Source organism: Myotis brandtii, unplaced genomic scaffold (genome assembly GCF_000412655.1).
Source record: "Myotis brandtii unplaced genomic scaffold, ASM41265v1 scaffold423, whole genome shotgun sequence".
NCBI classification, from domain to species: Eukaryota; Metazoa; Chordata; class Mammalia; order Chiroptera; family Vespertilionidae; genus Myotis; species Myotis brandtii.
This window is the reverse complement of record NW_005366214.1, coordinates 1,012,878-1,028,247: the sequence shown is the minus strand read 5'-3', so window position 1 is coordinate 1,028,247 and position 15,370 is coordinate 1,012,878. Positions and strand designations below refer to the sequence as shown.

Here is a 15,370-nt window from a genome sequence, read left to right as displayed (position 1 = left end):
GGAGAGATAGAAACATCAATGATAAGAGAGAATCATGGATTGGCTGCCTCCTGCATGTCCCTCACTGGGGATTAAGCCTGCAATCCAGGCATGTGCCCTTGACCGGAATCGAACCTGGGACCCTTCAGTCCGCAGGGTGAGGCTCTATCCACTGAACCAAACCAGCCAGGGCTGAAGTTGTGTAATTTTTATTAAATTTTAGACTCGAGGACTTATATTAGAGCCCTCTCCCAGTAGGGCTTCCAAAATTCTCATGCTAACTCCAACACCACCTAGCCTTGCAGCCCTTTACCCGCATTCTCAAAACAAATTCCTGGGATTCTCACTGTTTGCACAGCCAACAAAAACAGGCCCACGTGGTGTCTTCTGGATGCATTTCTCAGCTCCTCCTTCCACAGTTCCTTGACTGGGAGATTTCAGGGGTGAGTCTCAGGGCAGCACTGCTGGCATGAGCTTGCGAATGTCCCGTCTCTTCCTTTTAGAGACCTGAGAATCCAGCCAGACTTTTCCTCCAGAATGGCCTGCCATTAAGGCAAGTCGGCCTCCCCCTTTACCTGTGATAATTTGACAAACTCTCGAGGCTTCGTCATGTCCAGGGCACTGTTTGAGTGCCACGGATATGAGAAAAATAAGACCGAAGCCTCCCCCAGAAGAGCTCGGGCTCCTGTTGAAAACCTAAAATGCAGACTTTTGCTATACATAGAAGGAACCACAGGGGCCAAGTTCCGACCCCTCAACTTATACATAATTAGCTGATTTGTGGCAAGCTGAGGGACTTACAAAGTCACCCAAGTTAAATGACAGAGTGGGGGCTACACCTGGAGTCTCTGACCCTAGTCAGGTGAGCGCTTTTCCTAACTCTCCACTAAACATCTCTAGTTGGTTGTCTCAGTTATTTGTAGTTAAGCATATACAAAACTTACCTCATCTTCTTCCCTTTCTCCGTCTCCGGGGGCCTCTCTACCAGTGAACCTGCTTTGCCTACTATATTCTTGGACTCCATGAATATCTCCACCACCTCTCCAGGCTTTCAAGTCAGAAACCTGGGTTTCTGAACTCCCAGTCTAGTCAGACATCAAGTGTTGTCTCTTTCATCTCTGGTATATCTCTACAATTTGCCGCTCCCCTTATGCCCCCATTCTTGCTTCTTTACAACAGGTCCTCATCTCACAGTCTCTTCATTAGACTTCTGAAGGGGCTCCCTGCCCGCATGGTACCCTCTCGAATGTACCTTCTCGGATCTCTCTAAAATCCAAATCTGGAACTCCTCCTTTCCGTGTAAAAATGTTTCAGTGGTCTGTACATATTGGTTAGCATAGATCTTTTCACATTCCATTACAATTGTCTATTTACATCTGTGTCTCCCTGACTGGACTATAGGAACATGAAGGGACTGGATTCTATGTCATCTATGTAACTTCAGAACCTACATATACTTGCTGTTAGTTGAATGAATGAACAGTTTTTGGGTTGATCTATTAAGGTAGTGACTAATAAATCCTACGTTGTTCACCTAGTAACTTTAAGCCTTATTCTATTTCAGTGGAACATCACTACCAGATATAGAACCTCAAATGACTTTTGAGTCTAGTGTTCTCAAACTAGCCCCCTTCATTCATGCATACATTTACTAAATGTTGATTGAGCTCCCACTATGTCTAAGACATTGTACTAGAAAGATTGATTTAATAAGCTTTGCTCGGAATTTTAAATATTAACACTAGATTCACACGGGCACCTTCTAAATGATTTTTTTCAATGTTTTGCAAGTAGTAGACAATTATTATTTAGTGTTTTGATGATGTCAAAAGGCTGTATCTTGAACTAAGTATATACTCAACAAATATGTATTGACTGCCTCTAATATCCCAGGGACTGTGTTGCGAACATTTGTTACATCTTATACGTTTTTAGTTACGTATAAAATGTGTTTGAGAATTTGATCTGGGATGCTACCCTGGTTTAAATTGTACCCAAAGTTTCTTCTTTGTGACATGAGTTAAGTTTTTTATACTTCCCACTAGTGAAACAGAATACGCTGTGATTTACAAAAGTCAATGAACTCTTGTGACAATTGAACAGATACTTCTTGTGACAATCTTTTTCTCCACTCACAGGAACTAGAGAATAGACTCCGTTTACAAGATGGCCCATTAGAGAAGATTTTAGGCTTAGCAAAATCCATCGAGCAAAATACATCTTCAGCGGGACAGAAGATTATTAAAGAGGATATAAAATCACTTAAGTGTAAACAAAAAGATTTGGAACACAGGCTTGAATCTGCTAAGCAGGAGGTGGAAAATTATCTCAACAGCATTCTCAAATCAAAATGCTCCACAGGAAAGAAAGAGAAGTTTCCTCTGCCCGGCAGAGAGAAGCAGGTCACTTCTGATGTGCAGGAGTCCACTCAGGGCTCCGCTGCAGTGGAAAAGTTGGAGGAAGACTTGGAAACAAACAAGGTAAGTGCTTGTGATTGCATCTCTGAGCCATCGCGTCTGAGGATGAAGAGGTGTGGGATTTGAAAAGAGGGTCGTGCATCAAGCCTTCTGATTTCATAATTAAGCCCTCCATGTGCTGGCGATTTATGTTGCCCACTTGTAAAGAGAGCCCTTAGAAAACTGTCCAAGATTTCAGTGGTGAAATATTCCTGTTCAGTCTGTTAAAATGCCAGTCATCCATTTAGGTTTATTATTCTCTCTGGTGTGTAATCAGATATGGTTTCTTGGGTCAAGAGCACAAAGGCAAATTAGAAAAGGCAAATGAAAAGAAAATGTGCTTTACCCATTTTTTTAGGAAAAAAACTCAAGAGTCCTATTTTTTTTTTTTTGGTTGATTTTCTAATGAAATCAGAGACTGTTTGAAAAGCTGGATTCCTTTCTTTTTCTTTGTATGTTAACCCTATACTGCAGATGTGTTTTTAAATGTTGTCAGATCATTTGGTGTGAGAATGGCAACACGCAGGCTCCTGATTTTCCCTGGGGAGAAGGAAGAAGAATGTTGTTTTGTTTTCATTCTAAACAAATGGGTACATTTTCCTGTGGCTCTTGAAGTGCTTTCTCATCGGTTAAAAGATGAAAACGGAAAGGGCCCAAAGAGCCACCTAGGAAACTGTATTTGAAAGGGTCTCCCTGATAGGCAGTGTCTCGCAGTCCAGGTCCAGTGGGACACGCAAAGGTTAGACATGCAGGTGTGAGTTCTCAGCACCAGGAGTGAAGAGAACGTGCACTTCCGTGGCCTTCCTGGAACAGAAATGCATGGTGGGTTAGAGGCACCGATAGGGTTTTTTAGAAATGTTTACACAAGAATAAATGGCAACAGGACATCTCTCTGTCCATGAAGACTTTCAAATGCCAGTGTTAGTGCTAAGGAAATACATCTTCAAGGATTCAGGGCCCTGTAGGTGAGACTCTTGATGTTGTATCTGTAAAAGAAACTCTTAACAGAATTTAAACAGCAGTAATTAAGTTTAAAAAAGGAAGAATACTGAGGACTTTCTATCCGAATACATGATGTTGCTAAAGGGAGTTGTTTAATAACCTTAAAATTAGCTTCTTAGGCCCATTTTGGCTTTGCCCTCCAAAAATTCAATAGGATTTGTTGAAGCCTACATAAAGGTCATCATCCAATAATGATTTTTATTTTTTAAATATATTTTTATTTAAACCTCCTCTGTTCTCAGCTCACAAATTGTTAATCTTGACAGTCGAAGACTGAATGAAATTATCTTTTTCTTTCATTAATATGACTTCATCTATACATCCTTTAAGTAAAAATTTATTGAACAGTCAGTGAGAGTTCTGTGGTAAGCAAAAATAGACATGTTCTTTATTCTCAGAGGGCTTCTGGTCTAGAGGAGGAGACATACATTAGTCAACTAATTAACTAATGAGAGACTAATTACAGGAACTAAAGGAGGGAGCCCGGTTCCATGATCGTCTCTAATAAACGAGTCAGACCTGAACTGTAGTCAGAGAGAGTTTCTCTAAGGAAACAACATTTGAACTGAGACCCGAGTTAACCGAGCTCAGGGCTGGGTGTGGGCCATTCTTGACAGAAAATGTAGAATTTGCTCTTGTGGTGGGAGAGAGCATGAGCAGTCAGAGACTGAAGTAAAGCCACTGGATAGAAGGTGGGGGCTGCTTGAGGCCTGAGAGGTAGGCGAGACCGGCTGAGTCACGAGTGCTTTACAGGTCACATGAACATGTTAGACATTATGCTGAGCTAAGAGGCAGCCTCTGAGACTATGGTGATCTGCCTTTCCGTTTTGTCTCTAATGGTGCTGATGGATGCTTGTGCTTAGAATTGGCTCTCGCTACTTTATATTGAAATGCTTTAAAGAATGAAGACATATATCCTGGAGAGCTTGTATGACACTGTCCCACTGTGGTTGGCAGGTTACAAGTGAGAGTTTTGGGCTCATCACTGTCATAGAATTATTATGGCCGTGGGACCATTGCCCCGAATGGGAAAAGGGAGAGTGAAGCTGTTATGGACTTAACCTCTTTGGGATGCTGATACGTTTGCTAAGCCAGAGACAGGGCTCAGTTGTTTAAAACTCAATATTTTAAGTGTTAAACTAAAAATGTTTCCTTCGTGACTTAATGGATATAAAGATGAAAATGTCATGGTCCTGTCCTTAAGGAGAGTTAATGATATTCATCTTACCTCCTATTCTTTTCCAAACAGGCCAAACTCTAAGGAAAGATATGTGGATGAAAAGATTTAAAAATTTTTTTAAAAAGTAAACATAGTTGGCTATATAGCTCAACCAGTCTTTTGCTAGAATGGTAATTTTCCACTCTACATTTATTATTAACTTTGAAAATTCCATTTATGATCAGAGGATCAATATGTATGTATACTTATTACACTGTTTAAAAGTTATATTTTGTCTTAAGTGTATGTTAATCGTAGTTTTGTTTAAAAAAGAGACATTCCAGGAGCATTGGGGTAATGTCGGTTTTCAGAATGCTCTCTCTGACCACTAAGGGAATATTACAAATGACATGTTACAAGTGTTACTAGTTCTCATCACTTGCCCCCCAGGTAAGAGAGACCAAGGGCTGTGAATTCTCAGATAATTAGAAGTCAAGTTTTCTTAGAGTCTGCAGTGGTTCTCAACCTTCCTAATGCTGCGACCCTTTAAATACAGTTCCTCATGTTGTGACCCCCAATCATAAAATTATTTTTGTTGCTACTTCATAACTGTAATTTTGCTACTGTTATGAATCGTAATGTAAATATCTGATATGCAATATGTATTTTCATTGTTACAAATTGAACATAATTAAAGCATAGTGATTCATCACAAAAACAATATGTAATTATATATGTGTTTTCCGATGGTCTTAGGCGACCCCTGTGAAAGGGTCGTTCGACCCCCAAAGGGTTGCAACCCACAGGTTGAGAACCGCTGGTCTAGGGCTAGGCCTTTAGCTCTTGTTCACCTGTGGAGTGTGGGGATACTCTTAAGTAATAGTAACCATCAGGTGGGAAAGAGGCAAGCATCTGTCCACCTCCTATACTGTGGCTTGTGGCAAAGAGCCCCACTGGCCAATGAAGCTTGGGGTGAGGCGCCTCCCCTTTCCTCTCACAGCTTCCCAGGTATTTCCCCGTGAGATAAGCCACAATGAATTGTTGAACTGGAGGGAATTGCCGAAGTTTCAATCATTTGAAGCCATATTAAAGAAGTGACTTGTGCTAAGTGCTAACTAAGTACTTCAAAACAAGTAACACTGGTCAGGGGAATTTTTTTTTTTTAACCAGTTAGTATTGGTGACGTTCCAGAAGGTATCTGTTTTATTTAAATAAACTTTTCATTTTAGAATAGTTTCACATTGACAGAAAAGTTGCAAAGATAGTACCGAAAATTCCCAGGTGTCCTTTACCCAGGCCCCTGTTGTTAACATCTTACACCATTGCCTAGGCAGTATTTTTAAGACAACAAATCAGCTTTGTTTGATAGACTTGAAACCTCAAATATTTTACTGACATAAAAGTATATAGAAGAATTAAATGGTATTTCATTTATCAAGTAACCTGAAAATAAAAACTTACACCTTAGCAAAGTGATGGAAATCTTTAAAATTACTGTCATATGGTGCCTACATGTACGTGCTCAACAAATATTTGTTTACAAAATGAATAAATGAATGCAGACGCTCGCTCCTCTGCCCTATTGAGAATCTTAAGTTCTTAGAGCTTTCAGAAAAGATTAAATTACTCCATATATATAACCTGTTCTGCCTTACTCAAGCTGTGAAATTCTTACTTCTAGTTGATATAAGGCATACTTAATATCGTGAAGTCTTGGTGTTTCCTGTTTACCCAGTTATTACTTTAAACTATCAATAGGTAACATTGAATGCCTATTATTTGCCCAGTCCTCCACATCCTTTTGAATACTAAGTATAAACTTTGGAACTTTTTTCTTTTTTCTATATCTGTTTTCTTTCTTGGAATATATAGATTATACCTCTGTATACAATTGAGCATTGTTAAATTCTATACTGTAATGTCAAAAAAGTTTAATTTTTCTTGGGATACTGATATCCGCATTAAATATTGCATGGAAAAATTATCTTAGATAGTGCTCAAATATACTTTTTAAAAAAGTCTTTGTTTCAAAAAAAAAGAATAAAAAGTCTTTGAGTTAACAGAAGAAACTGCCATGCTTTCATCAAGAAAAAGAAAAGTTATTTATTTGGAAGGTAGACTGTTCAGCAATTAATCTTTTTATGTTTTCAGAATTCAGCTGTGGAGATGCTTTTGTCAAAACAACTTTCTCTTGATGTTCAAGAAAGCATGAAAAACACTGAAGATGAGCAGAAAGTCAATGAGCTGCAAAATCAACCTTTAGAATTAGATGTCATGTTAAGAAATGAACAATTAAAAGAGATAGAGGTACGGAAACAAGAAAAACACTGACAACATGATTGCATTATTTATCCAGTGCAATACAATATATTGTAATTACCAAAAACTTGCTTGCACAGAGTGAAAAGTCGTATTTAACCTTTGCCTGATGATCAATTTGGTAACTCTATAATTATGTACTAATCAGTAAGTTTTATAAATTTTCCCATTTAAAAAGTGGAAGAGTTTAATGAACATTAGTGTTCTTTCTGTTTCACAAAGTTCCTAAAAACTTACTTATTCAGTAACAAAATGCAGAGATTCTGACTTGTTATCATTCCTTTTCTCAGTCATATGTATTCTTCAGATTCTGACAAATTCCTTTTATTTTTCTAATTATCAACATCATGGGGGGTACTGTTTCTTTGTTTTTACAGCTCTGTTTACAAAGCTTTGTTTATGTATTTATGTACTAATAGCTATGTAAAATAATCTAATAGGGCAAAACATGGCCATGTTTCTTAAAATGCCCCTACAATTTTAACCAAGTTTCTATAGTAGAAAACATGTATCTAAGACAGGAGAAGGGGTAATGTATGTAAATAATAAAAATAAGATAAATCTTCCTTTCAACATTGCAGAACCTTTTAACACAATGGGGTGATCGAATTGCTATTAAATGCTAGACCCATGGTGGGTTTGAGTCTAGATTTTAGCATAATTCAAGAGAAAAAACCCTTTTAAACATCAGGACTTAACTTTCTCTGTGTACAAATCTTTAAAACATCTTGGGATAGAGTGCGTTATTGGAAGGAAAGAAGATGGGAAAGAAAATGAATGAATGAATGAGTGAATAAGTGAGTGTATACTTACTGATTTCCTTGACTTGTTTTTTAGGAATTATATACCCAATTGGAAGCAAGGAAAGCAGCCATTGAACCCCTGGAACAAACTGAATATCTCAACACAACAGAAACCAGTGCCTTGGCTCTCCACAGTCCAAGGAATTCAGCGCAGCACTTGGGCAATCTGCTTCAGGCACTTGCTACTTTGAAGAAAAACAAAGAACGCCAGTATTGTCTTCTTCAGGATTTTCAGGAACACCTTGCCGCAATCGAATCCTCGCTGAAAGTCTTGTTGACAGAGAAGGAAAGTCTCAAAGTGTAAGTGTAAGAATTTAGGACTTGAGTTCATTTTATTCAAACACAGGTTCTATTACCCTGAACAGGCCCCCAGGTGGTTTTTGTTTGTTTGTTTGTTTTTAATTTTTTTGTTACTATATCCTCACAGGATATATTTTTTCCATTGCTTTTTTAGAGAGTGGAAAGGAGTAGGGAGAAGGGAGAGAAAGAGAGACAAACATTGATGTGAGAGAGAGACATCGATTGGTTGCCCCCTTACGTGCCACAGTTGGGATGCGGGATCGAACCTGCAACAGAGTTACGTGTCCTTCACTGAGACTTGAACCCATGACCCTTTGGTACATGGGCTGTTGCTCCAACCACTGACCCACGCCGGTCAGGGCAGGCCCAAGGTTTTAAGACTTTATACGACAAAGAATATGATTTTAATACTACGTGTGGAAATTCATTCCATATGGAAGCCATTGAAGAAAACTTTGTTGGTTTCATGCAAAAAAAAAGTATATTAATTATATTAATTTTATAATTAAATTATATTAACTTGTTTAATGTCTAATTCACACTGAAAATACCTGCAAAATATGTTAAAGTTCTGTAGAATTCAGTATTCTTTAAAAAAATTTTTTAAATTGATTTTAGAGAAGAAGGTAAATGGAGAGAGAGATAGAAACATCATTGATGAGAGAGAATCATTAATTGGCTGCCTCCTGCACACCCCACACTAGTGATCAAGCCAGCAAGGCATGTGCCCTGACTGGGAATTGAACCGTGACCTCCTGGTTCATAGGTTGATGCTCAACTGCTGAGCCATGCTGGTCGGGCTCAGTATTCTTTTGGTCAAGAATTTATTCTAAACTATGGGGGTGAAAACATTAATGTGTATAATTATTTAGTGTCAGCATAATTGGTGTAAATTGTTTGGAACATATTTAACATATATGTATTGTATTGGTTTCGTTGAAAACAAATACACTCCTTTTGGCTTTGAAAATGATGGTAAATGGTACTAGATATAGTTTTAATGTGTAAACAATTTTTTCATTATTAAAAAATACTTTATGCAAAGACTGTACAGAGTACTTTCACATATATTGTTCCCTTCACTCTTCACTCTTTTCCTGTGGTTCTACATAGTTATGATGCTCATTTTGTAAATGAACCCTCACAAACTGATTGAAAGCCAAGATCCTGATTTTACTTTAAAGACAGAATGCTCTTATAGACAATCTATCCTTTTCTTCTGTGAATTCAAAACAGAACTGATTTCTTTAGATGACATCTAACCTCAGGTTGATTTATAAGAAATGTTAACAAGCTTCATTTTTCTTCTTTTTTATAGGGGATCACTGGACAGTGCAACCTATGTGGCCAAAATTCAAAAATTGCTGGCATCAATAGAAAGAGAGAAAGATTCCTTAAGCGAGTTGAAAATTGAATGGGAAAATATATCAAACTCTCTGAGTGACATGGATCAGAAGCTGTTGGAAAGCCAGGTCCGGCAGCTTGAACAGGGGTGGAAACAAGTAGGACAACTGGTTCACAGGAAGTACTCTCAGCACGAGATGGAGCAGGAGGAACTGACGTCTCTCATGAGCGAGATCCAGGAGCTGGGCCTCTCTCTGCAGCAGCAGCACCAGCGCCTCCGGTTGAGGCTGGGCTCCCCGGAAGGACAGGAAAGGGACACAGGCACGGTTGCCTTGGCTACTGAACTCCAGGCTGTCAAGCATAGATTTTCTGCTTTAAAGGCGAGAGCTGAACTTCAGATGAAGAGGATTTGGGGAGAGAAGGAAAAGAAGATTTTGGAAGATGCGATAAATAATTTGCAGATGCAGTTGGAAGCATCAGAGCCATTAAACATAGAGGTGGACAGTGAGATCAGGAAGAGTGAGATAAGGAACAAGGTGAAAGAGACGACCTTATGGGTGAAGAACCAGTTAGGTGAGCTCGTTTCCTCCATTTCCCTGCTACCAGACGGCATCCTTTCCCAGATCCGAAAATGCAAAGTGAGGCACGATGGCATTCTGGGTCAGCAGCGGGCCGTGGAGGCGCTGGCCGAAGAGGTGCAGGACAACATCCCTAACTTGACCGCAGGCGAGCGCGAGGAACTGGATAGCCTCCTCCAGGACTTACAAGATCAGTGCCAAAGGCTCGTTTTGAAATCCACTCAAAGATCGCAGCTGTTGGAACGTAAATTGGAAGAAAGAAGCACATTTCTTGCAGAAATAGGGAAAGTTCAGCTGTCACTTCAAGGAAAGGAAACACGGATAATTCCCCAAGTGGGAACAGCATCCACCGAAGCGGACCTGGAGCATCAGCACGTGGCGCTGACGGCGTCTCAGGGGGAATTGCAAGAAATCGCCAGTGGACTCTCGGCGCATCTTCAGGAGCTCACGCGCCTCTGTAAGGACCTCAGTGTGTTTGAAAGGTTGTTTCTGGACGATCAGTTGAAAAGTCTGGAGACGAGAGCCAGCAGAACACAAAGATTCATTCAGCATAAATGTAGTGAAGTAGGACACAAGATGCAATTTTCCAGAGAATTCCAGGAGCAGACATCTGCGCTTCAGAAGGAGCTTGATAGCATACAGCACAACGAGCTGCTCCTGAGTCAAGAAGTGAGCGAGGGTGTGAAAGGGGAGCTCCGTGGCCTCCTCGGGCGCCTCCGGGGCGTTCAGTCCAGCATCCGGCAAGCACTGAGACTCAAAGAAGCCTTTGACTCCCTGGGACTCCACTGGGATTGCTCCCAGCTTGACATGTTACAGTCCCAAGTATTTGAAAAAGAGAGAGAACTCGACGGAAAAATTAAGCAGTTGGACACATTTATGGCAGAATATGGCAGATACCAAGCATCGCTAAGTAAATTGAGGGCGATGGATTTGCAAATTAAGGAAAGGGCCGAAGCAGTCCTAAAAACCCCTCCTACTTCTCCAGAAAGCCGTCTGCTCGGGGCTCAAATTTTGAATCAGCGAATCGAGAGAGCCATGTGCTTGTATCATGAGATTGTAAAGAAATTAAGTGAAAATAAGGCCTTTGATGACTCCTTCAAAGAGGAAGAGCTACTACAAACAAAGCTGTTTGCAGAAGAAAATGATAAGTTGCGGAAGGTTCTCCAGAATATAGTACTAGAATCCCAACCAAAAGAAATGAATGAAAAGAGTTTTCAGGAGAAACTAGAAAATTCCTTCCATGTTTTGAACCAGATAAAATCTCAGTTACAGCAGCCTTTACTGATAAATTTGAAAATTGAACATATTCAAAAGGAAATGGATAATTGCGAAGCGTTTCAAGAACAAGTTCAGGCAGAAATGTGTAGCATTAAAGGGGTAACTGTTATTGAGAAGCAAAGAGAGAAAACCTCTTCTGAAGCTAGTGATGTGGAGACAAAATTACGTGACATTGAAGAGCTGCACGTTCAGCTTAATGCAAGCATTGATATGCGCACAGTAAGTTTCTTTAAAATTAGGTGGTTAATGCATCTATTTTTATTTTATGTTTTGCTTCAGTTGATATCTCCACGTCTCAAGAAGTTAGAAATTTTACAGGCAAATTCTCCACAGGAGAATAGCCATTTGCTAAGAGCCAGTTTGTAATCCCGACTCCTCCTACATCTACATACAACGCCTTATCATTTGGAAAAGACAAGTTTGACACCTTTATTTCTATATCCCTAATAACCTCTGTTGCTCAGAACAAAGTTTTTTTTGTGTGTGTGTGTTCTGGAACTAATAGGGCAGGGTGGGAGAAATATGGTGTGGAGAAGAGAACACAAATAATAATAACATTTACTTAGAACTTGCAATGTACTGAACATTTACCTTTATTCATCACAGCAACTCTGTGAAGTGGGCCCTATTATTGACCCCATTTTAAAATCAGGAAATTGAACTTCAGAAACATCAAGACTTTTCTCAGGGCCTTATTACAGAACCAGGAATCAACTTGAGATCTGTCTGGGTTTAGAGCGCGAGTCATCAAATTAAGGCTCACGTGCCAAATCTGCCCACAGTGTCTGATTTTGTAAATCAAGTTTCATTGGAGCATAGCCCTGCCCCATTCCTTTATGGATTGTCTGTGGCTGCTTCTGTGCTACAACCAAAGGACTGAATAGCTGTTATAGTCCAGACTAGAGGCCCAGTGCACAAAATTCATGCAAGAGTAGGCCTTCCTTCCCCCGGCTGCCGGCACCGGCTTTTCTCTGGCACCCAGGACCCAGGCTTTCCTCGTAGCCCCGGCTTCGTCCAGAAGGTCATCTGGTCTAATTAGCATATTACACTTTTTTATTATGAATGGCCGGCAAAGCCTCATATATTTAGTCCAACCCTTTACATGAAAAGTTTGCTGACCTCTGTTGCAGAGTGATCCCAGCATACCCCCTCCTTTCCTGCATTAATAGAGTAGATGGCTTAGGCATCATTGGAACACACTGCTTAATATAATACCTTTTACTGTGTTTTCAGAATTGTCACATTAAATTTATAGGATACGGAACTTAACTCCCTTTTATAATTCAAAGAGTTATTAGGTAATATATTTGCACTACTTTGATAGGTATAAATTCTTTAGAAATGAAAAGTCATATTATGAACTCGAATATGTACTTTAAATTGGTACCTAGCAAATGTAGAGCCAATTGAGAGTACTTTTCTACTTAATTTTTTTATTGAGGTATAATTGACATGTATTAGTTTCGTGTGTATAACATATTCTGTATTTGTACATATTGTTAACAGTAAGTCTAGTTAACAGCTATCACCACATAGTTACATTTTTTTCTTGTGATGAGCATTTATAAGATCTACTCTCTTAGCAATTTCAAATATGCAACACAGTATTGGTAACTAGAGTGGCTATGCTATACATTACATCCCACAACTTATGTTGTAACTGGAAGTTTATAGCTTTTGACCCCTGCTTTGCTCATTTCAACCCCCCACCCCGCACCTCTGACAACCACAAGTCTGTTCTCTATATCCTTCTCCACTTGATTTAATGCATTTTCCAGAAACAAGGTACATGAATCCCCCAAATCATATGATTAGTGCTGGACTGGAAGGGACCTTTAAAGTTATTTATTTCAATGAGAAGACATAAAGTGAGATTCTCAAAACTAAAGTTAGTGGCATAACTATTCATTTAAAAACACAAGCGGTCTGGGGTTCTTTGTTTACTTTCTTTTCATCTTTTTTTCACAAGTATTGATTAAGGTTCTATACATTTAGTTTATTCCATTGTTTAATTCATGTCTAATATAAGAGCAGGAACATATATTATTAGACATGATTCATGAGGTTTATTTTTGAATTTAGATTCAGTTTCCTTAGCAAATCTGGAAACAGTTGTTTTTTTTTATGTAAACACTAGAGGCCCGATGCACAAAATTTGTGCACGTGGGGGGGGGGGGGGCGTCCTTCAGCCCAGCCTGCACCCTCTTGCAATCTGGGAGCCCTTTGTGGGGATGTCCCTGCTGCAGAGGCGGGAGAGGCTCCCGCCACCACCACCACCACCACCACCACCGCTGCTGCTGCACTCCCCAGCCGTGAGCCGACTTCTGGCTGAGTGGCGTTCCCCATGTGGGAGTGCACTGACCACCGGGGGCAGCTCCTTCATTGAGCGTCTGCCCCCTAGTGGTCAGCATGCATCATAGTGACCAGTCGTTCCACCGTTCAGTCATTTTGCATATTAGCCTTTTATTATATAGGATTTTTACATACTTGTCAAACTAAAAGTAGGAGATGCTAACTCTTATAAGACCCAAGGGTATATATTATGAGTCAAAGAATGACAGAAGTCCCAGATGTCTGACAGTTTTGTCATAGCATTTAATCTCCTTTTCACCAGAATGTCTTGAATGATGCTCATGAAAATATGACCCGCTACAGTGAGGCAGTCCCCAGGGCGATGGGGGTGGTTGCTGCCCTTGAAGCCTTTGTTGCATCCCATAGAGTAGACCTGGATCATCCAGAAGAATCACTGGAGATGCCTCACGGGAAACAGGAGGAATTGGAATCCACAATAACAGACATCCAGAGCCTCAGTGAGAAATTGGGTGCCATCGCCAGCCCTGCCGCCCAAGGACAACTTCAGTGCACTTTGCAGGAATTGGTTTCTAAGAACTCAGCCCTGAGGGAGGCAGTCAGAGTAAAGGAAGCGGAAATAGAAAGGTGGGTACTTCTTTGTAATGCTTTAAGAACATAAAATATAGATTTCTTTACAGTAAACGTGTACGCAGAAATCATTTGGAAAATATGGAAAAGTTAAAAAAAAATACTATCTACAGAAAACCGTAACAAATATTTTACTGTATTTTATATTTTTTATTTAATATTGAGTACATAAAACAGAATGTTTATAAAAGTCTGCATATGGTATAAAGAATAATGGTAAACAGCCTTGTACCCAGAGGTTCAAAGATAATCATCATGACTTTTTGATTCTCTTGCGTGCTTCTTCCCGCTCCTCTCAGAAGTTACAGAAGTAATCTTTATCCTAAATATTTCATCATTTCTTTGCCCTTTAAAATGTTTTTACTATGTATTTGTATTCCATTTTCATGCATGTGTATTCTTCTGTGACTTCAAAATCATCATTATGATCCTGAAGTTTATTCATGATCTTGTCTGTAGTAAAATTTAGTCACCCAGCTACTGATAAGCATTTGGGTTGTTTCTAGCTTTTGCATTTACAAAAGTTCTACCAGGAACATTTTTAAATGCAAGGTCTCCCTGTGGGTTGTGGTTGCTGGGTCGCACACCTTACATTTTAATTCCATATGATTTAATTCATTTTTTTTTAGTTTATCTAATAGCATATCTGTGTTACAATTGTCCTATATCCTTGCCAACACTTGATGTTGTGGGATTTAAATTTTGCCTTCTGATGGGTGAGAAGGGGTATTTTATTGTGGTTTTTTGTTTGCATCTCTATTATTGCTAATGAATTTGAGCCTCTTTTTAAAAAAATATTTCTTGGTTACTCATGTTTCTTCTTCTGAGAAATACTTATTCAAGCCTTTACCCAATTTTTATAAGGTTGTCCATCTTTTTCTTTTTGATTAGTATGGATTTATTCTATATTTTGGAGGTTGGACTTTTGTGGTTGTATGTGTTATAAATGTCTTTACAGGCTTTATCCTCTGTCTCCAGCATTCCAGGAGAAGGTCAATAAAACTAAACTGCAGCAAATAACTTCAAAGTGAAAACAGCCCTACAATTTAGCTTATTCTCTATATTTCCACTTTTACTTAGTGCAGAGCCTCTAAATATTTCTTAATTTCTTCCCAGTTTATTATTGTGTTTTAAGAATTTAAAAAATACTTGATACTTGAATTTTTAATTGTCTTCAGTGGGGAATGCAGGCTGTATCTATTTTGTACACAT

The 15,370-nt window shown here is 39.3% G+C and overlaps 1 protein-coding gene across 1 annotated transcript in view; it reads left to right on the top strand.

The window, feature by feature from the left end:
- The window catches only part of SYNE2 (spectrin repeat containing, nuclear envelope 2), a 269,558-nt gene that overhangs the window by 100,813 nt on the left and 153,375 nt on the right, over positions 1–15,370 (top strand). Inside the window, exons 44-48 of the mRNA XM_014545947.1 lie at positions 2,118–2,459; positions 6,748–6,903; positions 7,753–8,018; positions 9,337–11,437; positions 13,833–14,155. Coding sequence (XP_014401433.1) covers positions 2,118–2,459; positions 6,748–6,903; positions 7,753–8,018; positions 9,337–11,437; positions 13,833–14,155 — 3,188 coding nt within the window. The remainder of the gene's footprint in view (positions 1–2,117; positions 2,460–6,747; positions 6,904–7,752; positions 8,019–9,336; positions 11,438–13,832; positions 14,156–15,370) is intronic.